At 39.0% G+C, this 24209-nt stretch overlaps 3 protein-coding genes and 15 non-coding genes across 21 annotated transcripts; 9 read left to right on the forward strand and 9 right to left on the reverse strand.

The window, feature by feature from the left end:
• Positions 1-37: 37 nt before the first annotated feature.
• LOC124208512 (ubiquitin carboxyl-terminal hydrolase 24-like) lies at positions 38-11520 on the reverse strand. 2 transcript variants are annotated; one of them, XM_046606277.1, is made up of 36 exons: positions 11369-11520; positions 10991-11267; positions 10785-10923; positions 10383-10720; positions 10026-10265; positions 9816-9971; positions 9596-9752; positions 9323-9492; positions 8933-9199; positions 8478-8855; positions 8231-8419; positions 7851-8131; positions 7615-7792; positions 7450-7558; positions 7254-7363; positions 6942-7177; positions 6605-6870; positions 6339-6538; positions 5406-6276; positions 5219-5337; positions 4857-5159; positions 4478-4756; positions 4132-4332; positions 3697-4059; positions 3510-3629; positions 3076-3442; positions 2739-2944; positions 2476-2670; positions 2084-2404; positions 1894-2013; positions 1438-1827; positions 1250-1372; positions 1120-1185; positions 951-1041; positions 529-770; positions 38-460 (listed from the first exon to the last, which is right to left on the reverse strand). In XM_046606277.1, the coding sequence occupies exons 2-36, from the start codon at positions 11225-11227 to the stop codon at positions 290-292; spliced, it is 8199 nt and encodes a 2732-aa protein (XP_046462233.1). In that variant the 5' UTR covers positions 11228-11267; positions 11369-11520; the 3' UTR covers positions 38-289. The 2 variants fall into 2 exon arrangements, with proteins under 2 accessions (XP_046462233.1, XP_046462239.1); XM_046606283.1 differs by lacking the exon at positions 11369-11520 and having other exon boundaries at positions 10991-11362.
• Positions 11521-12148: 628 nt separating this feature from the next.
• Positions 12149-15629, forward strand: LOC124202566 (pre-mRNA-splicing factor CWC22 homolog). 3 transcript variants are annotated; one of them, XM_046598938.1, is made up of 10 exons: positions 12150-12277; positions 12343-12500; positions 12568-13072; positions 13140-13268; positions 13337-13682; positions 13891-14046; positions 14113-14330; positions 14393-14673; positions 14753-14854; positions 14940-15629. In XM_046598938.1, the coding sequence occupies exons 2-10, from the start codon at positions 12343-12345 to the stop codon at positions 15568-15570; spliced, it is 2526 nt and encodes an 841-aa protein (XP_046454894.1). In that variant the 5' UTR covers positions 12150-12277; the 3' UTR covers positions 15571-15629. The 3 variants fall into 3 exon arrangements, with proteins under 3 accessions (XP_046454877.1, XP_046454894.1, XP_046454886.1); XM_046598921.1 differs by having other exon boundaries at positions 12149-12277; positions 13891-14330; XM_046598930.1 differs by having other exon boundaries at positions 12182-12500; positions 13891-14330; positions 14940-15336; positions 15373-15629.
• LOC124202585 (protein-S-isoprenylcysteine O-methyltransferase-like) lies at positions 15626-17246 on the reverse strand. The gene is made up of 4 exons (XM_046598944.1): positions 16762-17246; positions 16609-16700; positions 16375-16544; positions 15626-16299 (listed from the first exon to the last, which is right to left on the reverse strand). Exons 1-4 carry the CDS (start codon positions 16981-16983, stop codon positions 15905-15907), a joined length of 879 nt encoding a protein of 292 aa, XP_046454900.1. The 5' UTR covers positions 16984-17246; the 3' UTR covers positions 15626-15904.
• Positions 17247-18281: 1035 nt separating this feature from the next.
• On the forward strand, positions 18282-18355 carry Trnai-aau. Its single transcript has one exon. It is a non-coding gene; the product is annotated as a tRNA-Ile (tRNA).
• Positions 18356-18432: 77 nt separating this feature from the next.
• Positions 18433-18514, forward strand: Trnas-cga. The gene has a single exon. It is a non-coding gene; the product is annotated as a tRNA-Ser (tRNA).
• A 635-nt stretch (positions 18515-19149) lies between these two features.
• Positions 19150-19222, reverse strand: Trnar-ccu. Its single transcript has one exon. It is a non-coding gene; the product is annotated as a tRNA-Arg (tRNA).
• Positions 19223-19728: 506 nt separating this feature from the next.
• On the reverse strand, positions 19729-19801 carry Trnak-uuu. Its single transcript has one exon. It is a non-coding gene; the product is annotated as a tRNA-Lys (tRNA).
• A 411-nt stretch (positions 19802-20212) lies between these two features.
• On the reverse strand, positions 20213-20294 carry Trnas-uga. The gene has a single exon. It is a non-coding gene; the product is annotated as a tRNA-Ser (tRNA).
• A 118-nt stretch (positions 20295-20412) lies between these two features.
• Positions 20413-20496, forward strand: Trnar-ucu. Its single transcript is given in 2 exon segments — positions 20413-20449; positions 20461-20496. It is a non-coding gene; the product is annotated as a tRNA-Arg (tRNA).
• Positions 20497-20760: 264 nt separating this feature from the next.
• Trnai-aau lies at positions 20761-20834 on the forward strand. Its single transcript has one exon. It is a non-coding gene; the product is annotated as a tRNA-Ile (tRNA).
• A 77-nt stretch (positions 20835-20911) lies between these two features.
• On the forward strand, positions 20912-20993 carry Trnas-cga. The gene has a single exon. It is a non-coding gene; the product is annotated as a tRNA-Ser (tRNA).
• Positions 20994-21627: 634 nt separating this feature from the next.
• On the reverse strand, positions 21628-21700 carry Trnar-ccu. Its single transcript has one exon. It is a non-coding gene; the product is annotated as a tRNA-Arg (tRNA).
• A 506-nt stretch (positions 21701-22206) lies between these two features.
• Trnak-uuu lies at positions 22207-22279 on the reverse strand. The gene has a single exon. It is a non-coding gene; the product is annotated as a tRNA-Lys (tRNA).
• Positions 22280-22690: 411 nt separating this feature from the next.
• Trnas-uga lies at positions 22691-22772 on the reverse strand. The gene has a single exon. It is a non-coding gene; the product is annotated as a tRNA-Ser (tRNA).
• Positions 22773-22890: 118 nt separating this feature from the next.
• On the forward strand, positions 22891-22974 carry Trnar-ucu. The gene is given in 2 exon segments: positions 22891-22927; positions 22939-22974. It is a non-coding gene; the product is annotated as a tRNA-Arg (tRNA).
• A 264-nt stretch (positions 22975-23238) lies between these two features.
• Trnai-aau lies at positions 23239-23312 on the forward strand. The gene has a single exon. It is a non-coding gene; the product is annotated as a tRNA-Ile (tRNA).
• Positions 23313-23389: 77 nt separating this feature from the next.
• Trnas-cga lies at positions 23390-23471 on the forward strand. Its single transcript has one exon. It is a non-coding gene; the product is annotated as a tRNA-Ser (tRNA).
• Positions 23472-24106: 635 nt separating this feature from the next.
• Trnar-ccu lies at positions 24107-24179 on the reverse strand. Its single transcript has one exon. It is a non-coding gene; the product is annotated as a tRNA-Arg (tRNA).
• Between the last annotated feature and the right edge of the window lie 30 nt (positions 24180-24209).

A 24209-nucleotide genomic window follows, 5' to 3' on the forward strand; every position in this document is an offset into this window, starting at 1 on the left:
TGAAAAAGTTAAATTCTATGCAGAAAAACGAGCTTCGTCATTAGTTACTGAAACTGTATTTTTTCATTACTTAGAAGGTAATTCGTAGCTTCAAAGAAAGGGTTTCACATCCGTGTGTCTTAACCGAGGCGGACATGTAATTGGCACATGTTCAGACAGTTTTGGGGAGAGGATTCGGACTGTTTAACAAAAGGCAAATGCGTTTTGTCGACAAGAATGATGAAATTCACAACATCGACAATTGCTAGCATCATTTTTTACCCAACTTGAAGTGAGCTTCGTGGCCAATTCAAGAGGGACCTAAGCTAAAACGACACTTTGATTTAGAAGTAGATTCTTGGGTAGTAGATATCTCATCAGTTTCAATAGACTGCGCTAACCCAAAATCAAGATCCGTTTCGGTTTCCATGTCCGACGATTCAAACTCGGTCAGAAGTGCTGTAGCCTCTTCCAATGTAACCTAATTTTAACGGACCAAAAATCAGTAAAAACAAACTGAGAGTTAACACAGCAATAAATATTGTCTACCTGAGCAGATGTTGTTCGTTGAAATATTCGTGTGTTGGAATTCTCATTGCTAAGATCAGCGTGGGGTGACCAGTAGCTTTGCTCAATCTTTTGCTTCAACCAATTGACTGACCACTGCCACTTGCATGGTGATTGCAACAGGTAGTCTTTTGCAATTTGAAGGCGATTTGCAAGACTAACTAAAAATTTCATTAGCTGATAGGCCCGCCTGCTGTCGTTGCTTTGTTGCGATTGTATTAAGGCTAGACAAAAAGAAAATTTGTTAAACATCTTCAGTAATAAATTTAAGAAACTTTTAAATAAAAATAACATGCAATGCAATCGATTGAACAAAAAAAAAAAAAAGAGAAAATGCGTACACCATTGTTAAATAAACCGTCGAAACTTAAGACTGTATGCTATTTATAAATTTTTATTTTTACCTAAAACGCCTTCAACAGACTGGCCGTCCTTGTCAGTAAAACCATCAATAACGCACTGAAGTCGGTTAAACTGCAGACCATCCTCCAAAACCTAGAACATTCATTAAAGGCAGAAGCAAGGTTTAAAAAGTCCTCAATAATAAATTAAGAAAACAAATTCATCAAGTACCAAAATTTCTTGGAGAAGCTGCGCCAAATTTTTCAATTCACTAGCCGAAACAACCGCGCACTGGTGCTATATAAATATACACCAAGTTACATAATTTTTTCTAAATTTTATCATTGATTATCAAACAAACCAATGTTTCACGAAGCAGAGTCCGCGAGAAATCCAGCTGTCCCCGAGCAATATACAACAGCATTCGGATCAATGATGATTCACCACTTATGTTATTTAAATGGCAACACGCAACGACTAATTCCTGGATGATGAGGACGATTTAACGTAAATAACATTGAATCTATGTTTCTTTTTTTTGGCAATTACCTGAAAGTAAAATACGGAACTTTGTCCATACAGCACTGAAGTTACTTCCGGTGGTGTAGGAAGCCTACCAGTATTGTCACAGGCTGTGATGCTGGAATTTTGGGCTTGCAAATCGCAATGAAGGATCATTGTTGCCAGTGTTGTATGGAGATCATGGAAATCCTTTGCCTGCGTTTGACTCCACCTTCTTTGCAGTGTAGAGGTAGGGGAAGGTGCTGGCAAAGGTATGGCAAGACTTTTTTGTCCGGTTGGTGTTGGCTTCGAATTATTTTCTCGGGGGGATAAAACTGGTGATGGAGGATTGAATCCGACTCTGTCTGCTCCCAACAGAAACACGAGGAGCTTACGGAAAGCACCAAGTTGAAATAAATGTTGACACTGGTCAACTCCCTTGGAAATAAATTTTATCTTAAAACTTATTTTATAAATAAAAAAAATAAATAAATTATTAAATACCATATTTGCATAAGTTGATAGAAGATAAAAAAATTGCGAGCATGTTTTGCAATTATCAGGGACATCTTTATCCAACATGGACAGCAACGATTCCAGTAATTTTATTAGACACGGTTGATTCTAAAATTCAAAATAAAATTCAAAAAAAGTTTGACATTGGTTAAAAATAAAAAGCAAAGGACAATATTACCGTCTCCCCTCCATGACTAAAAAAACTCGACAACGAATTTTCCAATATCTTTGAAAACTGGTGGCGTACATTTCGAGAAGGACACTCCAGCAGAAAGGATCGAATATGCTTAGTTCCTTCTTCCCCTGACCAAAAATCAATGGCCCACATTGAACACTCTTTGTAAGATGATGTGTAGCTATTGATTAGGTCGACCCAAGAAGAGAGGCGGCTGGATTCTTTAGCTCGAATTCGTAAATAAGTGTGGCACAAAAAGTGAAGGGCAAGATTTACGGATGGTACTGCACATGAATTGGATGCAGTCTTCTTGGTTGCATTGGCCTATTTACAAAAAAAAAAAAAAGTTTTTTTAAAATCCAAAATAATAAAAATCAATAAAATTTGCCTCTTACTTGACACAATTCGTAGATAAATTCATAGTAGTCCGGACAGTAAACGTCCCGAGATTTCAAAAAACGAAGATTTTCTTCCCTCACTGCTTGTTGCACTTGGGCGGGCATTTTTCCTCCAAATAGGCCTTGCCTTTCACCGTGGTTCAGCAATTCAGACAATTGGCTTAAACTGTCACGTTGCGGAACAGATCCAATCTGGTGACAATAAATAGATTTTGTGAGGTTCTGCAATTAATGATGTTTGAGCCAGTATGCGTAATTACCGAAGCTGATGAAAGTTTGTTAGGCGTAGAGGATAGGGATCCTGCTGCTCGGAAAGATCGGCTTCTAGTCACAATGCTAGAATTTGCTCCAGAGCTGCTTGTTCCCTTACGAGGAGTTCGTGGAGTTTTCATGGGATCTTCGATTCTGTCATAAAACAGAATATAGCCGTTCCAATATCGCTGTCGTGTTTCCGGAAATCCATTCGCTAAAGATAATATGACATAAAATTATTTAAAAAAATAAGTAAAAAAGGAATGTAGAGAAAAGGTGTAGGATGACAAAGAAAGGACAAGCGGTGAGGAAATAAATTAATTTCAAGGACGAAACAACTATTACTTGTATCATAACTCTTTGCTTTGTAAGTTCCACCGAAGCATTCAGCTTCAAGAGTTGTATCATTCATATCGAATTCTTCAACGGTTGTATCATTGAATTTCAGCCATCGATTACGACCGGAACGATCTTCCGAACGTTTTCTTTCTTTAATAAAGGAGTAGTAGTGTCCAGCGCTGGCTTGTCCACTGTGTACAACGACGCCAACAAGCTCGTAATTGCTTGAAGACATACGCGTACTCTTTAAAGTCAAACTATTGCGATTTTTAGATGTAGTTGCTGTAGTAACATCAACACCAGGACTGTCGGTTCGTTCTCGCTCTTGAATGCCTTCTGACGTGTACGGTGCCATATCCAATTCCCATGGAAACTACAAAAGAAAGGGAAAAAGTTAAAACTATTAAACTACGTAAATTAATCGACAAAGGGAAATGTACTTGAAAGTAGTCATCGAACTTGAGTGACCTTCCTGCATCCCAATCGTAGTAGAAGCGCTTCAGCTGAATAACCAAGGTTGAAGGCAATGTCTTGATGCACATGCGTTTAACTGTATTTCTCTAATGGGGAAATAACTAATATGTAGAAATTCATAAAATACACAATTAAACTGATTCTTCCACCTACCTTTACGCCGCACTCTTCACAGAAATAAGCATTATCTCCTTCTAAAAGTTCTCCTTTAACAAACTGCTCCAGTGAATCAAGTAGATTGTGACTTTTCACTGTCAGATTTAGAGCAAGGAAAATTTGCTCTCTTTCATAGCGATGTGGACATTCTTTGCAAATCATTTGATCGCTAAAAACGCCACCAAGAGTGTTTTGAAAAAGTTTTTCACGCTCATTTCTGAAAAGATGTTCGTCAATACTATCAGCCAAGTGTGTGAAAAACTCAAAAGAGTCTTGTTGTTCACGAACATTGACAGGTTGGCCTCGAAGGCGTAAGCAACGCCAGAACTTCTCTGGCACATAGTACTGAAGTTTGGAATCCTATAAAAAATTTCGAAAATAGTTTCAACAAACTTCTATGCATGAATTGAATGTTTCAATAACAATATATACCTGTAAGTGTCCCATGACCATTTGGAACTGGAAGAAAAGCGTGTCTTCGTCCGAATCTTCATCGTCGATTGCCAAAATGCTCTCTTTGATGCCTGGGATGAGATATAACTGCTGGATTACAGAGTTCATATAGCAAGTTGCGCCTGCATTTTTTAACCCCACGAAATTACAGGCCGCTCGACCTTCCACTGCTGGTTCAAACTAGATTCAAATTAAAAAAGAAAATTATCAAAATTCAGCGTACAGATTTTTTTTCTCGAGCTGACTCTAAAGTGATAAATTAGCGATCACTCAGAATATACGAATGCTGGTTGTTGAAGGCAGTCACAAAAAATGAAATGATTACCTCAAATTCTTTAGCCAAATCTGGGTTGAATCGATGGTGCATGGATATCAGTTGTTTGACCACAGCTTCAAGATTCTCCTTACATTCAACAACCAACTCAATGATCAATGCATATGCAGCAAGACGCGATTCCGATTGACTGCATTTAGGATTAATATTTGTTGGAGTAGACAAGAAACTAGCACGTTTTAATCCTTCGGCAATTAATTTTGATGCCGGAAAGAGATATTGATTAAGAAGGTCTGGTATTAATAGTTTCCCTGCTTCTTTTCGGTTTACCTGAAATACCATTGGCAAAAAGTAAAATTAAGAAATGAATTTTATGACGATACAATTTCTGTAATATTATTTTTCGAAAATTTTTGAGCGTCGTACTTACACCATCACAGTTGAGAAGTCCTCTCACCACATTTAAATGACCAGCTAGCAAGGCATTGTCGGCTTGCTCCATCTCGATCGATGAAGTTCCACTGTACGGAGTGAAATTGGACAGCCATCCAACTTCATCGTTTAGCATAGATACAGCCACTAGTCCTAAACTGCGCTGATCAGCTACCGTCAGTGATGACAAGAGTCGACACCGCAAATTGAAATATTGACTGCACTGCGATAACAGTCGCTGCGATGCCCCTCGCGTTGTACACGATGTTATCCATAGTGGGACTGGAGCTTTGACTAAAATCTATGAAATAAAATATTTGATTACTATTCAATCTTATCCCCTCCGCTTTATAATCGTACCTGAGTTAGTGGATGTTTACTGGACTGACTTTGTGCTTGGCTAAGTCTAAAAAACAGAGCAGAAGCTTTGTCTCGCACTTCTGAACTGGCACAACCAAGAAGTATATCTATGATGAAATCTGTTGGAAAGAAATTGAATAAATCAAGTTTTGAGGATGAAATAAGACATTCGTTAAGCGAGATTTACCTTTAACATAGGGAAAGGAAAAAAAAGCTGCGAGCTCTTTTGTCCCTCGCACCTCTAGACAAGTAATCAGCAACTCAAGAGCTTCACAGGCAATGAGAACATCTTTGCTGCAGAGTTCTTTGTTGGAAGCGCAAATCCCAAAGTACAGACCGGCAGTATCGGTATCTCCGCAACTGCTACTGCTACTTGTGCTACCCGTACTACTCTGACGACTTCGTCTGCCGGGATTGAGTAGAGATGATGCGACGCTGATATTGCTGCCAGTGCCAGTGCCACTATCAATCGACTGACCACCACCGTCCTTGTTCGGCAAAGGTGATGACCCAGGTGCGGCGGCGAGGTACAACTTTCCTGCAGCGGCTGCCCAGCATACGCGAACGAAGCAGGAAATCATATCAAGAAATTCAGCTTCGCTCAAGGTTTGCAATACTTGCAAGGCTGCTTTTGCCGTTTCCAAAGAAATTTCTTTGACGGGGCTACACGAAAAGCTCAAGGAAGTGGTGACGGATTGCAGCTTTACAGGAGAAAGTTGAATTTTAATAGGCGTAGTCTGACGAATAGGTGAAATTTTCGTAGGCGTCATTTTCGTCGGCGTTAACTGCAACTTGGAAGGAGTCATTTGGGTTTTCATTGCCATACTTGAAGCTGCTTCATCAACTTCACCACACAACAAAAAGCGGGCCAATTGAAGAGCAATCAAGCAGCATCCTTGTCGGATTTCATAGTTGACATCTTGCGAAAAATAATCCTTGCGAAGAACTCGAGACACGAAGTTTAATCCACAAGCCAATAGAAATTCTTGCTTGAAGACGTTGGTCTTGTTCAGGGTAGTTATGTCGAAAAATGTTGGCATTAATCGTCCAGACAAAACCTACGATGGATATTTTCTGATGAATAATCGATATCCGCGAGATTAATTTCCTGGTTACTTACCTCAAGATTATAAAGTACACGGAAAGGAGACATGAGTGGAGCTGTTGGATTCAGTAATCCTCTGAGCATGTCCTCCACAGATTCCTTAGAATCGTTCTTATCGGCAACTGAAAGTTGTTGTGGCGCACGGCGAAAGCTTGCAGAGCGTATATTACTAGCTAACCCACTTGGCTTATGAGAAATAGAAAGTGAGGGTATGCCTTAAAATGCAAACAATCGTTATAATAATTAATAAATCAAATCAAACATAAACTTTCAGCACCCACTTTTCGTCGGTGATGTCGCAATAGCTGCATGGCCAACAACTGTGGGTGCAGTAGCACGTGCAAATGGTGATGTTGAAGCAGTATTACTGGCACTGAGAGCATTTAAACTTCCAACCGAAGGCCGTGGACGTATATCAACGTCAAACGAAGCAGCGGTCGAAAATGCAGACGCAGCAGATCGTCTCGAGGCAACTTTTTCCAGAACTTCTAGGACTGCAGGATCCGTCGGAATCAAATGTAATAGCCTTCGAATAGTTTCTTGAATCCTAAAAATTACACAAATATGTAGGCATAAGAATTGTAGCTTAACACTAAGAAGGCAAATGAAAAGTATTACTTAAGATCATCAATTTCCGAAAGTTGATAAAGCATGGTAAAGACTTGGCCACCGTTAGCCATAACAATGCCAGGCAAGGATCGCTCCTGTTCAATGTGGAAAGACATTCGAGCAGCGGAGGTATTCGATGTGCTAAGGCTGGATGCCTCTTCCATTTCGGTTTCAACCGTATCTGAAGGAGAGGCTCCAACAACGGGTGATGGAGTGTTTGGCAATTCATCCCAATTTTCTTTCAACTGAGTTCACAGGAAGATACAGTGTATGGAATAACGAATCGAATCTTGGGCGCAACCTGAGGATTTCAAAACATACCTCAGTTAGCTGCGCACCACCAGACACAGCCCCAGCCCCAGACGTTGATTTAACAACCCAAGTTTGCTTGTCCGTACAACCGAGTTGACTCAACGACTTTTGTTCTCGACCTAATTTCAAAACATTAAGTACAACATCGAGGTTTATTTCGTATTACGAAACTTAAATGATATTCTACTCCCTATATCTTATTTACCTAGAGGAGAAGGGCGATCGCCTATGACCAAAGTAATTTGTTCGGCGTTGAGGCGTAGAAGCGATGCAATCTTTTGTTTGACAGCCCATACCGTTTCGTGACTATGAACCTGAAATTCATAATTTAATTAGACGGAACTTCAATTTGCCATGCAGTTTGTTTTACCAGTAAATCAATGTCCGTCTTGGAATCTTCCGTTTTTATGTGTAATCCTATTGGTTCTCCTTTAAATGATAGTCCATGAGGCAAAATTGTTCTTGGAGCTGGATGGGTTTCTTCTATGACACTTATATATTTTTCGACAAGTTCTAACAACCGCCTGATGTGCTGAAGACAACCAGATCTAAAAACAGAATTTTTAAACAGATGTTCTTGAATTACATTGAAACCAAATCACTTACTTTTTGTCGGGTGTCAACGACGACAGCTGAACAAGAGAAATTGCAGGCGTGTTTGAAGATGTGGCTTTGGAACATGGAACTTGGGTCTCTAATCGCTTATAGCAATCATTAATAAACTTTTTATGCAAAGTCGCAGGATCCTTTTTCATCCGGGGAGCAAGATGTAAATACGAGATATCTAAAATATGCCCCATGGCTTCTTTTGCTAAGTCTTCATTTGGAGACTCCAAAGCTACTTGCCAAAAATAGTCAGTGCCAATAGGGTCCAATTTTTCAACCATCTATTACAAGCCAACAGTCAAAGAATTAGTTATGAATTAATACTAAGATAAATCGTATTAAATATGGTTGGAAGAACAATGATGAGAAAAATACCGTACCGCTTGTGTTCCAAATCTTCGCATTTTGCCATCCGACACATTCACGGATTCAAAGAAAGTTTTAACACACTCAAAACCTCTCAGAGTAAGTTGGGCAGGGTTACTCTTCAAAATTTTTTCGCGGAAAAGAGCACTTTGCGTATCAGGCTGCATGTCTCCCAAGCACGATGCAAACCATTGAAAACAACACTGACAAAAAATAATTAAGATAAAATAATGAATTTTTATTTAATTCAGAAACACAAACCTCTCTGTCAGCTTCACATGCATCTGGGTTTGTCACAAGAGTGTCCCACAATTCCTTGCACCTAGCCCACGGAAGGTATAAGTCAGCTTCCTTCAATAGTAATTGCAACAAATCAAGGTGAGCTTGAATAAGCTGTCCATGTCGATACCCATATCTGGTATCCGCAATCGTCTCTTGGGTTAAGGACTGAGACAAAACTTTAGCTGAAGCAACTGCCTGAGAATGGCACTTTCCAAGTGAAACTAGCAATAGTTTAACAATTTCGTGATTAGTGTTCCACTCTGCTAAAGCAGTTTTGTCAGGTTTGTGGTAAGTCCCACTCCCTTTTACCATGCTCCGAGCAACATTCAACAAATGACGAAGCAGTGGGAGTGTACCCTACAGAAATATAACATTGGAAGTTGATTAATTAAATAAATAAACATAAAGTAATTCTGATTTTTAAAAAACTTTACCTGATTTCCTTTCTTCAAATCGTCGATGCAGCGCAAAACATATGTTTTTCTTAATTGCTCTTTGTTCGGTATTTCAGCCAACACACTCAAATGCTCATCGAGTGCTCTCTCAACTAAGTGACATGGAAGTCCGGTATAGCGGGCTAAATCCCATAATGTTTCCAATATCTTTGAACCCGTTTTAGATACTCGACATTCTTTACCAAGCTGGCCAAGAAAGCTGAGTAACTTTTCTCTCATTCGATCGTTGGAATTGCGCTGCCATTTCTAAATAAATTTTTAAAAACAAAATCTTTGATAAACCTGCAATGATTAGTTTGTAAAACGTTTTAAAATTCAAATCTTAACTCTTATCAGAAAACAAGCCACAAATAAAAAAATAAAACATACCTCTTGAACGAGCAGCAACAAATGATCCAACTGAGCCGGGGCAAGTTTGGGAGCAGCAGCGGCAAGAACACCATGTAGATTATCCACGACATGAAAACTTTTTTCTCCCATTGCCCAGATTTGACTCAACTCATCCGAGCTTAGGCGTGGACCCAAAAATTCGACAAGACCTTCGTAAAAAGTGCAAAACGTTTATCACGATACGATGAAAAACAAATTCGCAAAATAAAAATTTCCAAAAACATTTAAGAGAAAATAAGAACTTTAAATTACCTTTAATCCGATCGGTGTACTGTACGTGGTCAATATTGCCTTCCAGAGCAACCGACAACACCTGATGATCAGACAACCATTCTGCCAGCTGATCTCCTGGAATAGAAGATTTCTTTGGCGACGTGGATTCAGCTTCCTCCACTAACTTTGAAACTTCCTTAAAAATATAATTTTTTTTACAGGTTTGAACTGATGACATAGTAATAAACTTTTTGTTTACTTTCAGAGCATTCATTCGTGTGCTAAAATGAGGTGTTTTCAGCATGCGTAGGATCACCTCAAGGCGAATGTTGTTCATTCTGTCAGCAAGGTCAGGCCATAAACATTTGCAGAGTAACTTTAGCGCAACTAGTAGTTCAAGGACAGCTCCGATATCCTAAGAATTCGAGTTTGTAAATTCTGTGCTACACGTCGAAATGTTAATACTGACCTTGTTTTTTAAATCTTTATCTTCAATCATCGTAACATGATTAACAGCATACTCCACACATTTTGTAAGCATGGGACACACAGCAGATGGATTTAACAATTCGGCACAGTTTCCTAATGGTCTTAATATCGCAGCCATGGAAACTGGATCAAGATCTTCTTCAAAACTATCTTGCATCATGCCGAATCCATTTTTGGCTCCAAAATGATTCAAAAGGTCCACAAGCCAACCATATGGATCCTTGATGAATAAAAGATGTATTAACTAATTTGATACCAGTTACCACAATATAATGCATAATACAGTAATTAAATATACACCAGGAATATGGGAGGGTCAATATAACGATAAAAATACCTGATTAAAATTTTCCGGCGACCTTGCAAATATTTCACCTGGTCCAAATAAATCTTCCCAGTGTTTTTCCTCACTCTGTTGTCCTTTATTCTTGCAATTCCATTCACAGTCTAAATCACAGGCAAGTGAGAATACCTGGTTAAGCATTTGAACAGGAACTGGTTTGTGCTTCATGCGAACAACAAGAAGATCTATGAATAGCTCCAGCATATTATAGATTCCTTTTTGAATTTCAGAGTTCCACCTCTGCACTGCTCCAGAATTTAACAACTTTCTGAATGCCTCTGGCATGCATTTATTCAAAAACCTCTGCATGTTTTCATCATTCTCCCAAACACCTTAATTGGATTAAAAATTAATGTGTGTAATAGAAAAACACAAAATTCACAAGATATAACCCACCTTCTTCTATTAGTTTTGTCGCAGCTGCTAAGCATTTATGCAAACTTTCATCCTTTTTATAAGGAATAGACCATTGATCTGTAAATACTCTAGACTCTAATTCATACAGGTGGGTTTCAGGGAAGCCATCATTTCCACTCTAAGAGATAAAAATGTAAGTGTTGAAAAATGCTTTACATTGACATAATAGATGAAATAGGCTTTACTTCAGACACGGAAGCATCTTCGCTGGATCCTTTGGAAACACCAGCTACCTCTTTCATGTCAACATCGATGTTTAAGTCAGCAACAGGTCCATAAGATGACACTGACTGATCATTGGTGAGGATAGCAACTGCTTCATTTAGATCATTCTTGGCTAAACGTAAAGCTCGTTTGATTTCTCCGATGTCCGGAAATCCCATGGCCATTAACGTGCTGATATTTTCGTCTTCGACGTCCATGACGTCTTCTCTCCGGCGTTTTAAAATTTTTATTGTTTATCTGAAGAGGAAACAAATACAAAATTAGAACATATCACGATGCACGATGAGTGTATCCCAAGCACTCTGCGCATTTTTTTTTTTGTTTTTTTGTTATCTTACTACGATCACAAGAGGCACGAACTCCTTCGCGGAGCTTTTTGAAATTCTTCTATACACATAGGATAAACTGCATGGAGGAGTGGCAAACAAATGTTAGCGGTAGGCAGGCCCCTTGTCAAATGCGCCCTCCCTATTAAACCGTGGGCGCTGACATCTTTGACATGTTGCCAGCTCATTCATTCCTCTAAACAGTGGTTTCAGACGGATTCGACTTTTAGAAAAAATGCTTAATGATTTTTTACCACATAATTTCAATTGAAAGTATGAAATCTCTTTAACAAATCTTCGTGGCTGCCTGTTTTTATTGTTTCATAGCGGTTAGTAATACCTATTTTAAAACTAGGAACTCGCAGGACTAGCGAAAACATGCGAAAATATTTCAAAAATTGAAATAATTATTCTTTTAACGATCCTTTATAACTCTGATTTCACCAGTAACTATTTTAAAAATTCTACACGAAATACGAAGACCTGAGAAGGCTCAGCGCTTAACGCTGCCACAAAGCTGATAAACAATTTAAACAAGTTATCGAAAAAGTCCAAAAAGTATTTGATGGTTGCTCGCTGCTCGGGGCAGAATATTTATTCAATTATTCCTTTTCCAATAAATTTTAAACAAATTTTCATTAATGAGGAAGTGGTTGATTACAAGAAGATTCTTAATTCTTATTTTTTGTCACGTTTGTCTCTTTGCCTGCCTTTGCGATAAACCCGATAAGGCATAAGGCGACAAGCCGACAACCAATGAAATCGAACAAGCTGCCCAAACGCAGGTGGCGCATTAGTGGTAGAATTGTAAGCAAACGGCAATACCGCAATATGGCAATAGGCATTAAGCCAAGGAAGCAAACGTAAAAAAGCAGTTGTTTCTCAGCGTGTTGCGATTGCAATTTTCTATTCATCCAAACAGTATAACATCTGTTAAGTGATATTTTCAAATTAATTTCCCTTCATCTGTCACAATAATCCTTCAGATGGAAAGTGTCGTCAAAGCTGTTGGTTTACCCGTAAATTTCTTAGAAGAAGTCGACGATGATTTGGAAGATGAACGAGACGAAAAAGCTCCAGCAAAGCCCGATAGCAATATTCGGAAACGACGGTATAGTTCAGAGGAGGAATACAGAAGAGAAAGGTAGACAACTGTACCAAAAGTGTTACAAGTAACAAATTAATTTACTTCATATTCATTTTTTTATCAGGAAAAAAAACTATGAAATAGGCACACGCTATTGGGGAGATGAAGGCCCTAGAGATAACTACACACAACATTCAAGAGAACAAGATCAACATTCAAGAAAAAGAGAAAATCAATTGAAAAAGGATGACAGAAAAACTAGTGAACAAGGTCCTTTAAATGAAGAGGATACTAAAGAGCCTAAGAGAGTTAAAGAAATGGATCCAGTGCTGACACGAACCGGAGGAGCTTACATTCCTCCTGCCAAGTTAAGAATGATGCAAGCCCAAATAACTGACAAGTCAAGCTTAGCTTTTCAGCGTTTATCTTGGGAGGCTCTCAAAAAATCCATTCATGGATTAATCAATAAAGTCAATGTGTCAAATATCCCATTGATTATAACATCCTTGTTCAAAGAAAATATTGTTAGGGGACGTGGTCTTCTAACTAGGTCCATCATTCAGGCACAAGCTGCATCACCAACATTTACACATGTCTATGCAGCCCTTGCTGCATTAATCAATTCCAAAGTATAAACGTGATTTATATTAATTCATGTATTTAATTTAATTCACATCACATTTGTTGATGTTTCAGTTTCCTAACATAGGTGAACTGCTATTATCTCGCCTTATTCTTCAATTTCGCCGTGGGTTTCGTCGAAATGACAAACAAATATGTATGAGTTCGACAAGATTCATAGCACATCTGGTGAACCAACAAGTGGTAATATTGAAATTTTGCTCTCATGTTTTGTTTTTCAAATGCACTGAAAATTTTTCTTGGTATTTTAGGCACATGAGCTTTTGGCTCTAGAAATTTTAACTCTTCTGTTAGAAAATGCAACTGATGATTCAGTTGAAGTCGCGGTTGGATTTTTGAAAGAATGTGGTCAAAAGTTAGGTGAAGTCTCCCCTCGAGGATTAACTGCTGTCTTCGATCGCCTCCGTCATGTTTTACACGAAGCTGACTTAGACAAACGCGTGAAGTACATGATTGAAGTAATGTTTCAAGTACGAAAGGATGGCTTTAAGGACAACCCTGCTATCGTGGAAGATTTGGATTTGGTGGAAGAAGAAGATCAATTCACTCATTTGATGTCGATACAAGAAGAAGAATTGGATCCCCAGGATATGTTGAGTAATAAGTTGCTATTAATGGATTTAAAAAATATCTGTATTCCTCAATCTACCAAGTTAGTTTACTGGGCTTAAATTTTTATTTATTTTTAAAATAATCTTTGACTGTAATGAGCCCCAAGTTCCGTGCTTTTCTTAAACTGTTAATAGTAGATTTTATATGTCTATCTCCACTTTGATACCACTAACTGTTTCGCGTATTTTTGTAGATGTTTTCAAGCACGACCCGGATTATGAAGCCAACGAAGAAAAGTACCAAGCTGTCAAAACAGAAATTATTGGAGATAATTCGGGCGAATCAGACGGTTCTGGAGAAGAAAATGATGAATCTGATGGAGATAGTGCTTCGGAGGAGGAAGCAAAAGGTAAGAATAGCATATACTTTTACTTGGGTCGATTCAATTTGTATGTTTTTAATTTTGTTTTTTTAGAACAAGGCGATATTGTTGACGAGACGGAGACAAACCTTATTGCTCTTCGACGCGTTATTTACCTTACTATTCAGAGCAGTTTAGATCACAATGAATGTGCCCATAAAATGATGAAAATGCAAATGAAACCTGGACAAGAAACTGAGTTATGCCATATGATCTTGGATTGCTGCACCCAACAAAGGACGTATGAAAAATTTTTCGGCCTTTTAGCCCAGGTACGATTTCTTATTAAATAAAAAACTATTCAAGTATATCAATTTTCTTTTCGGTGTATTAGAGATTTTGCCAGATTAATAAGGCATACATACCACCATTCGAGCAAATATTTCATGATACATACGACACAATTCATCGGCTGGATACTAACAAGCTTCGCAATGTAGCCAAAATGTTTGCCCATTTACTTTTCACAGATGCCATCAGTTGGCAAGTGATGGCTAACATTCGACTAACTGAAGAAGATACTACAAGCTCTTCGAGAATATTTCTTAAAATTTTATTTCAAGAAATGGCAGAGTACATGGGTCTCAGCAAGCTAAATCTTCGCCTCAAAGACCCGTCAGTGCACCAACTATTTTTTAAACATCTTGTTTGGTTATACGTCACCAATTTAATTTTTTTAATATTTTCGTTTTAGGACTTTGCAACCGTATTTTGAAGGAGTTTTCCCTCGCGATGATCCTCGCAACACTCGATTTGCCATTAATTTCTTTACTTCCATCGGTCTAGGAGGGTTGACGTAAGTTTTTCTATCTCGTTGATAGATTCTTTAAGATTAATTAATAATTTTGTGTTGCGTTGGATGGGACGTTTCAATTATGTAGAGACGAACTTCGGGAACATCTTCGGACTCACCCTAAGCCGCCGCCAATTACTGTTCCAGCACCAGTGTCCTCATTGTCAGCTGCCGCTGCACAGTTGTTATTGGAAGATTCTGATTCAGATTCAAGTTCATCGTCGTCTTCATCTTCCTCGTCATCATCATCTTCGTCTTCATCATCGTCATCAACATCTTCATCATCGTCCTCAGACGGAAAAACGAAAAAGAAAACTTCTCGGTCAAGCCGTCGTTCAAATGATAGAACCTCGAAGTCTGTGAGTCGTTCGACTGACAAACCTCGCGAAGACAGTAAACCTAGTAGCAAACATGCTGACGATGGTTCTCGTGAAGATCGACCTAAAAGAATTGAGCGTTCTCGCAGAGAGGAACATTCTCGCAAGGAAGAATATTCTCGTAGAGAGGATCATTCTCGCAAGGAAGAACATTCTCGCCAAGAGGGTCGACGCCGCACTGAATCCAACGAAGGGAAAGGAACTGAAAGAAGAAGAAGAACCAGAACTCCAGAAGACAAAGGACGTGACCCTAAATATCCAGATGATCAAGGGAAAAGTAAGAGCAGTAGACACAGGCAGGATTATGAAGATGAATTCAAAAGTCGTCATTCCCGTCGATAGATGTGTGCTGTATTCGGCTTGTTTTTTTTCCCCAATGAAATATACTTCTTTTACCTCGTTATGATCGTGTTTTATTTTGTACGTTCGCTGTCTTACAAAGGGTTATTTATTTACATGACTCGATCATAACGTTAAACAAGAGGAAATCAACTTTTTCATAAGTTTTTTTTTTCTTTACCAAGTGTTATTCTCAAGTTTTACCATCACACCACACTTTTTATTAACCTAATACTAACCATTTAGGTCATAGACAGCAAAAATGTACAATTCATTACTCGTATTGCAGCTGGAAGTGGAATTGAACTACGAGTCTTTAGCAGGGGAGTATGACTTATTACATATTGTAACCGTGAATGAATGGTAAACCAGTAGGCACTTTTGACTGATACGCAACATAATCGCGACCAAAGAAGTGGAGAAGAGTTACTTCTTCTTCAAACACACGTTCATGGAAAAATTTCCATGATGCAAACGTATAAGCAACGGCACACAGAGGATTACACAAAATGATTTGCGTACCGATGGACCAATAAAACCAACCGACATAGCTTGGATGACGGCATAGGCTGTAAATTCCAGTAGTAACAAGTTGATGTTGTTCTTCTCGGCGAGTTCTGATCAGATGATCAAAGTTGTGAAAGGCTGTCAGCATTGCAGTCTTCCTTAAAACTTCTCCTCCAATACAAAGAAGGAGACCTAGCATACTTATCCAGTAAGCATTTTTAAAGCCTGAATAGAAAAAAAGGCAACTATTAATATCAAATAAAAGAACATAATACAATTTGATCAATGTGAATGTGATACCTGGGAACAGCCAAAACTCAGTCCAATATTCAATCCAAGATATTAATGCTGCAATACCATATGCTTTACTATGATTGAGCAAGAAGCTTTCCAAACTTAAATTTTGGGGCCTGATTACTGAGGTGACAACAAACTCAGAGAAATGGAAAAAGGACATAATCAAGATGTACCTGTAATCACAAAAATATATTCTTAAATTATGCCTGAATCTGATATGAAATGCATATGCATTACCATCCAAGAGAGGTATAGTTTGCACTACAACATAATGCAATTGTTATTCCAAATGCTTGACCAATTCCAAGTAATAATGATCTCCAAACAATCTGCATTAAAGAATATAAAATCAAACATGTTCTTTGCTATTTTAGTACATTAATTTCTTACTTGGTAATGTTGTTCTTGAAACAACAGTCGAGATATTAGACAACTGACTGCTAGCAAGACAAATGAACTGACTGTAATATAATGCAATCCTATTGTGTGTTTTTCTTCTTGATGAGCAACTTCAACTGGGTGTAGGTAAAGACAAATAAAAACTGTGGTGCAAAGATGCAGAATCCCAGCTACCGCAAAACTACAGCACCCGATTTTCCCATAGGTGTGCATGTTAAATTGATTGTCAGCGGCTGATTGATGAGTATGTCTCGAAGATATCCTTAGCTGAATAATGTTGAATTCCTTAAATTGGTCCACAATGCTGCACAAAACATATTAAACATCCCAATAGCTATTCCGCTATTCTGACGAGTTTCTGACAGCAAGACAAAATAAACTTCGCCGGGGAATTTCCCAAGTCTACTTGCCCGCGCAAACCGCGCGTCCTAAGTTGCGCGGAATACTTGGCGCGTGAAAAACCATGGCCTACTCTATGGTTAAGGGCTTAAGGCCTGTAGACTTGTATCCACTGCCATGAAGGCGAGAGGCGTGGCCAAATTCCCTAGCCCTGCTCCTGTGATAGCCAATCTCAAGAAAAAATGAGGGTTGTACTTCGCCATCTGGTGTTGTAAGATGTAAATGTAAATCTCGTTGTAGGCTAAAGTAAATAACAAGTTGTTGGAAGCCACGAAACGCGTTTTTCTTACTAAGTTCAACACCAGTTGTTTAGGAAAACGACTAAATAGGGTAAAATTACACGTGCATAATTCCCAAAAAAATTTTCTAATCAATAGGGTCTTTGCATGAAATTTCGATTTGTTTTTAACATACTTCATGAGAATCAGTTTTTCACGCTGATCCTCATGGTATTTTTTATTTTTTTTTAAATCAATCGAAGTGTGTGTTTTTCTAGTTCAAAGTTCGAATAAGCGCCTCCCATTTCAAAACGGGGTCTCAGCCATTTTTGATGGGCGGTGCTTAATTTGTGATGAATTTGTAGACGACGCTCACCAAAATCACCCTTTTCGTATTTCGCCTTAAGACCCTTAGGGCGAAAGAGGGTTGTATTCAGCCGTAGGATCTAGTAATAATATTTATTGGTTCACCAATATTTCCGTTTGACCTTACTGAAGAGCAGGTTAAATGAGAGATGCAAAATCCTAGCACTTTCTTTAAGTGTAGGTCGTGTGGCCTAATGGATAAGGCGTCGGACTTCTATGAAAGTAGTTATCCGAAAATTGCGGGTTCGAGTCCTGCCGCGATTAATAGCATATGACGAAACTATTAGTTCATGATGAGTAGTAGTTAACCACAAACCATGGGGAATCATGTCAGATCAATAAAACTACAAATATATCTCGAACACTCAATGAATATCACTGGCTTGCATTGCCTTCACAGTGACGATTGAAATTGGCTGCTGATATAGCCTTGCTTGGTAGATACCTTAAATCATTCTCTCTAAAGACACACAGAGTATACCTAACTGATGATGAATGAACCTTTTATTAATATATTAAAAATTTATTGGCCTGTTAGCTCAGTTGGTTAGAGCGCCGTGCTAATAACGCGGAGGTCATGAGTTCGATCCTCTTACGGGCCACTATAATTCTTTCATTAAATATTTTCCACTCTAAAAAGGTACTGATAGATTCGAAATATTTTGCTAAAATAGTGAATGCAGATATGGCCGAGTGGTTAAGGCGACTGACTCGAAATCAGTTTCCATCTTGGAGCGTAGGTTCGAATCCTACTATCTGCGTTTTGTGGCATTTTATTGGTAAATGTAACTACACCACATTTGATCAAGTGACGCCAGAAGTTATTTCTAGTCATTTTTTGGGAGAACATCCAAGTTTAAAATCAGTAGGGGAGTACACAGTGAGAGAAGAACGAAAGGTCTTTAGGTCTTTAGCATATGTGATGGCCCTGGACAAGACAAGACAAACTAAGCAACGGGGTGACCCTGGATAAGGCATGCTCTCAACAATGGTCCGTACGAGTGGTAAGAACAGTCAGGTCCATCGAAGTCGAGGTCTGTGATCGTAGGCCAGGTTTAGATAGTTTCTAAAAGTAGATGAGAGACAACAAGTACACGTTGCCGAGAATGCACCTTACCATCATGACCAGCGTCTTGAATTCAGCGCGTTGTTGCTCCAGGAACCAGTGAAGACGGCAGAGAAGGATGAGAGAGTCAGAGTTCACCTGTAAAACAGCAGAATAAGTTCCGCTGCCAAGTAATTGTCACTGGCAAAGGTTTCCAAGTTTAAGCATGCCATTTCAGCGATTTCCCAACACTTGGACCAATGAAAATTTTTGCTTGAAAACAGTAAAACAAAAGACAAGTAATTGCCAATTTAACGACGATTTTCGATAATTATAGTTTCGGTTGCTCGCTACCTCTGGCGAGACTCGAACTCGCAATCCCCGGCTTAGGAGGCCGGTGCCTTATCCATTAGGCCACAAAGGCTGAGTTATGTTGAATCTCCTATTCGAGGAATGACGTTATATTGCAAAGCTTTTTCCTAGAAGATAGCCAAACGTCCCATGTTGTATAAACATACAGCGATTACCGTCTGTGGACATCGTCTCAATCTTGAAAACCATGTTTTTTGAATAATCTTAACTACAAACTCTATTTACAGCTTTCGAGTTCTATAACTGGACATACATTTACTATTGCAATTAGTTGTATCAAATATCAAGGCTTTCTACTCTCACAATGAGGGATACTCTTTCTCACTATCTCATTTCATTATTTGTGTATGTTCCACGACCTATATCCGAATGTACTTCCTTTTGGTTCGCACTTTCTCTACATCGTAGGAATTAACGTAAAGAAACACCATGAGAACTCGTGTTGTCGTCTATGAACATCTATGAATTCTGCCCATAATGGTGAATGATTTCAAACGATATTAACTTGATAATAAATGGTGGAAAACCAACAATACTAACTAAAATCAAAAGACTAGCCGCCCGATAAGGGACTTGAACCCTTGACCTCAGGATTAAAAGTCCCGCGCTCTACCGTCTGAGCTAACCGGGCTTAATAATTGGTATTGCAATAGTTTTCCGTTCGAGTTCATTTTTAAATTTTACGATTGCTTATAGATCTTTTACGGACGGAAGTACGGACGTTTTTCTATTCTTCGTAAACAAAATGGGTACACATTCTTTCATCCTATAATTTGTCTCTGACTACATTTTGTGTTTGTAAACTACACTCAAAGACCGCCATAATGCATTTCGGCACTGGTTCTGAAAAATAGACACGTTTCTGGAAACGCCAAGTAACAGGTCATGGCTCCACGGTTCCGAGATAGATCCCGGGACCTAGGATACCCATGACTGCACAGTTAATATTTGTAATCATGCGTAAATTTGAGATACTAGTAAACGATTGAAAATGAGTTGTTCCACTAGAAAATACTAGCATGTGAAACAAATGGCAATTCACCGCAGTTGGTAGGGTTCGAACCTACGCCCTCAGAGAGGAATAGATTTCAAGTCTATCGCCTTAACCACTCGGCCACAACTGCCCCGATTTTTCAGACAATCTAGTAATAATATTTATTGGTTCACCAATATTTCCGTTTGACCTTACTGAAGAGCAGGTTAAATGAGAGATGCAAAATCCTAGCACTTTCTTTAAGTGTAGGTCGTGTGGCCTAATGGATAAGGCGTCGGACTTCTATGAAAGTAGTTATCCGAAAATTGCGGGTTCGAGTCCCGCCACGATTAATAGCATATGACGAAACTATTAGTTCATGATGAGTAGTAGTTAACCACAAACCATGGGGAATCATGTCAGATCAATAAAACTACAAATATATCTCGAACACTCAATGAATATCACTGGCTTGCATTGCCTTCACAGTGACGATTGAAATTGGCTGCTGATATAGCCTTGCTTGGTAGATACCTTAAATCATTCTCTCTAAAGACACACAGAGTATACCTAACTGATGATGAATGAACCTTTTATTAATATATTAAAAATTTATTGGCCTGTTAGCTCAGTTGGTTAGAGCGCCGTGCTAATAACGCGGAGGTCATGAGTTCGATCCTCTTACGGGCCACTATAATTCTTTCATTAAATATTTTCCACTCTAAAAAGGTACTGATACATTCGAAATATTTTGCTAAAATAGTGAATGCAGATATGGCCGAGTGGTTAAGGCGACTGACTCGAAATCAGTTTCCATCTTGGAGCGTAGGTTCGAATCCTACTATCTGCGTTTTGTGGCATTTTATTGGTAAATGTAACTACACAACATTTGATCAAGTGACGCCAGAAGTTATTTCTAGTCATTTTTTGGGAGAACATCCAAGTTTAAAATCAGTAGGGGAGTACACAGTGAGAGAAGAACGAAAGGTCTTTAGGTCTTTAGCATATGTGATGGCCCTGGACAAGACAAGACAAACTAAGCAACGGGGTGACCCTGGATAAGGCATGCTCTCAACAATGGTCCGTACGAGTGGTAAGAACAGTCAGGTCCATCGAAGTCGAGGTCTGTGATCGTAGGCCAGGTTTAGATAGTTTCTAAAAGTAGATGAGAGACAACAAGTACACATTGCCGAGAATGCACCTTACCATCATGACCAGCGTCTTGAATTCAGCGCGTTGTTGCTCCAGGAACCAGTGAAGACGGCAGAGAAGGATGAGAGAGTCAGAGTTCACCTGTAAAACAGCAGAATAAGTTCCGCTGCCAAGTAATTGTCACTGGCAAAGGTTTCCAAGTTTAAGCATGCCATTTCAGCGATTTCCCAACACTTGGACCAATGAAAATTTTTGCTTGAAAACAGTAAAACAAAAGACAAGTAATTGCCATATAACGACGATTTTCGATAATTATAGTTTCGGTTGCTCGCTACCTCTGGCGAGACTCGAACTCGCAATCCCCGGCTTAGGAGGCCGGTGCCTTATCCATTAGGCCACAAAGGCTGAGTTATGTTGAATCTCCTATTCGAGGAATGACGTTATATTGCAAAGCTTTTTCCTAGAAGATAGCCAAACGTCCCATGTTATATAAACATACAGCGATTACCGTCTGTGGACATCGTCTCAATCTTGAAAACCATGTTTTTTGAATAATCTTAACTACAAACTCTATTTACAGCTTTCGAGTTCTATAACTGGACATACATTTACTATTGCAATTAGTTGTATCAAATATCAAGGCTTTCTACTCTCACAATGAGGGATACTCTTTCTCACTATCTCATTTCATTATTTGTGTATGTTCCACGACCTATATCCTAATGTACTTCCTTTTGGTTCGCACTTTCTCTACATCGTAGGAATTAACGTAAAGAAACACCATGAGAACTCGTGTTGTCGTCTATGAACATCTATGAATTCTGCCCATAATGGTGAATGATTTCAAACGATATTAACTTGATAATAAATGGTGGAAAACCAACAATACTAACTAAAATCAAAAGACTAGCCGCCCGATAAGGGACTTGAACCCTTGACCTCAGGATTAAAAGTCCCGCGCTCTACCGTCTGAGCTAACCGGGCTTAATAATTGGTATTGCAATAGTTTTCCGTTCGAGTTCATTTTTAAATTTTACGATTGCTTATAGATCTTTTACGGACGGAAGTACGGACGTTTTTCTATTCTTCGTAAACAAAATGGGTACACATTCTTTCATCCTATAATTTGTCTCTGACTACATTTTGTGTTTGTAAACTACACTCAAAGACCGCCATAATGCATTTCGGCACTGGTTCTGAAAAATAGACACGTTTCTGGAAACGCCAAGTAACAGGTCATGGCTCCACGGTTCCGAGATAGATCCCGGGACCTAGGATACCCATGACTGCACAGTTAATATTTGTAATCATGCGTAAATTTGAGATACTAGTAAACGATTGAAAATGAGTTGTTCCACTAGAAAATACTAGCATGTGAAACAAATGGCAATTCACCGCAGTTGGTAGGGTTCGAACCTACGCCCTCAGAGAGGAATAGATTTCAAGTCTATCGCCTTAACCACTCGGCCACAACTGCCCCGAATTTTCAGACAATCTAGTAATAATATTTATTGGTTCACCAATATTTCCGTTTGACCTTACTGAAGAGCAGGTTAAATGAGAGATGCAAAATCCTAGCACTTTCTTTAAGTGTAGGTCGTGTGGCCTAATGGATAAGGCGTCGGACTTCTATGAAAGTAGTTATCCGAAAATTGCGGGTTCGAGTCCCGCCACGATTAATAGCATATGACGAAACTATTAGTTCATGATGAGTAGTAGTTAACCACAAACCATGGGGAATCATGTCAGATCAATAAAACTACAAATATATCTCGAACACTCAATGAATATCACTGGCTTGCATTGCCTTCACAGTGACGATTGAAATTGGCTGCTGATATAGCCTTGCTTGGTAGATACCTTAAATCATTCTCTCTAAAGACACACAGAGTATACCTAACTGATGATGAATGAACCTTTTATTAATATATTAAAAATAAATTGGCCTGTTAGCTCAGTTGGTTAGAGCGCCGTGCTAATAACGCGGAGGTCATGAGTTCGATCCTCTTACGGGCCACTATAATTCTTTCATTAAATATTTTCCACTCTAAAAAGGTACTGATACATTCGAAATATTTTGCTAAAATAGTGAATGCAGATATGGCCGAGTGGTTAAGGCGACTGACTCGAAATCAGTTTCCATCTTGGAGCGTAGGTTCGAATCCTACTATCTGCGTTTTGTGGCATTTTATTGGTAAATGTAACTACACAACATTTGATCAAGTGACGCCAGAAGTTATTTCTAGTCATTTTTTGGGAGAACATCCAAGTTTAAAATCAGTAGGGGAGTACACAGTGAGAGAAGAACGAAAGGTCTTTAGGTCTTTAGCATATGTGATGGCCCTGGACAAGACAAGACAAACTAAGCAACGGGGTGACCCTGGATAAGGCATGCTCTCAACAATGGTCCGTACGAGTGGTAAGAACAGTCAGGTCCATCGAAGTCGAGGTCTGTGATCGTAGGCCAGGTTTAGATAGTTTCTAAAAGTAGATGAGAGACAACAAGTACACATTGCCGAGAATGCACCTTACCATCATGACCAGCGTCTTGAATTCAGCGCGTTGTTGCTCCAGGAACCAGTGAAGACGGCAGAGAAGGATGAGAGAGTCAGAGTTCACCTGTAAAACAGCAGAATAAGTTCCGCTGCCAAGTAATTGTCACTGGCAAAGGTTTCCAAGTTTAAGCATGCCATTTCAGCGATTTCCCAACACTTGGACCAATGAAAATTTTTGCTTGAAAACAGTAAAACAAAAGACAAGTAATTGCCAATTTAACGACGATTTTCGATAATTATAGTTTCGGTTGCTCGCTACCTCTGGCGAGACTCGAACTCGCAATCCCCGGCTTAGGAGGCCGGTGCCTTATCCATTAGGCCACAAAGGCTGAGTTATGTTGAATCTCCTATTCGAGGAA

The sequence above is a fragment of the Daphnia pulex genome, chromosome 2 (genome assembly GCF_021134715.1).
Source record: "Daphnia pulex isolate KAP4 chromosome 2, ASM2113471v1".
Lineage (NCBI taxonomy): Eukaryota > Metazoa > Arthropoda > Branchiopoda > Diplostraca > Daphniidae > Daphnia > Daphnia pulex.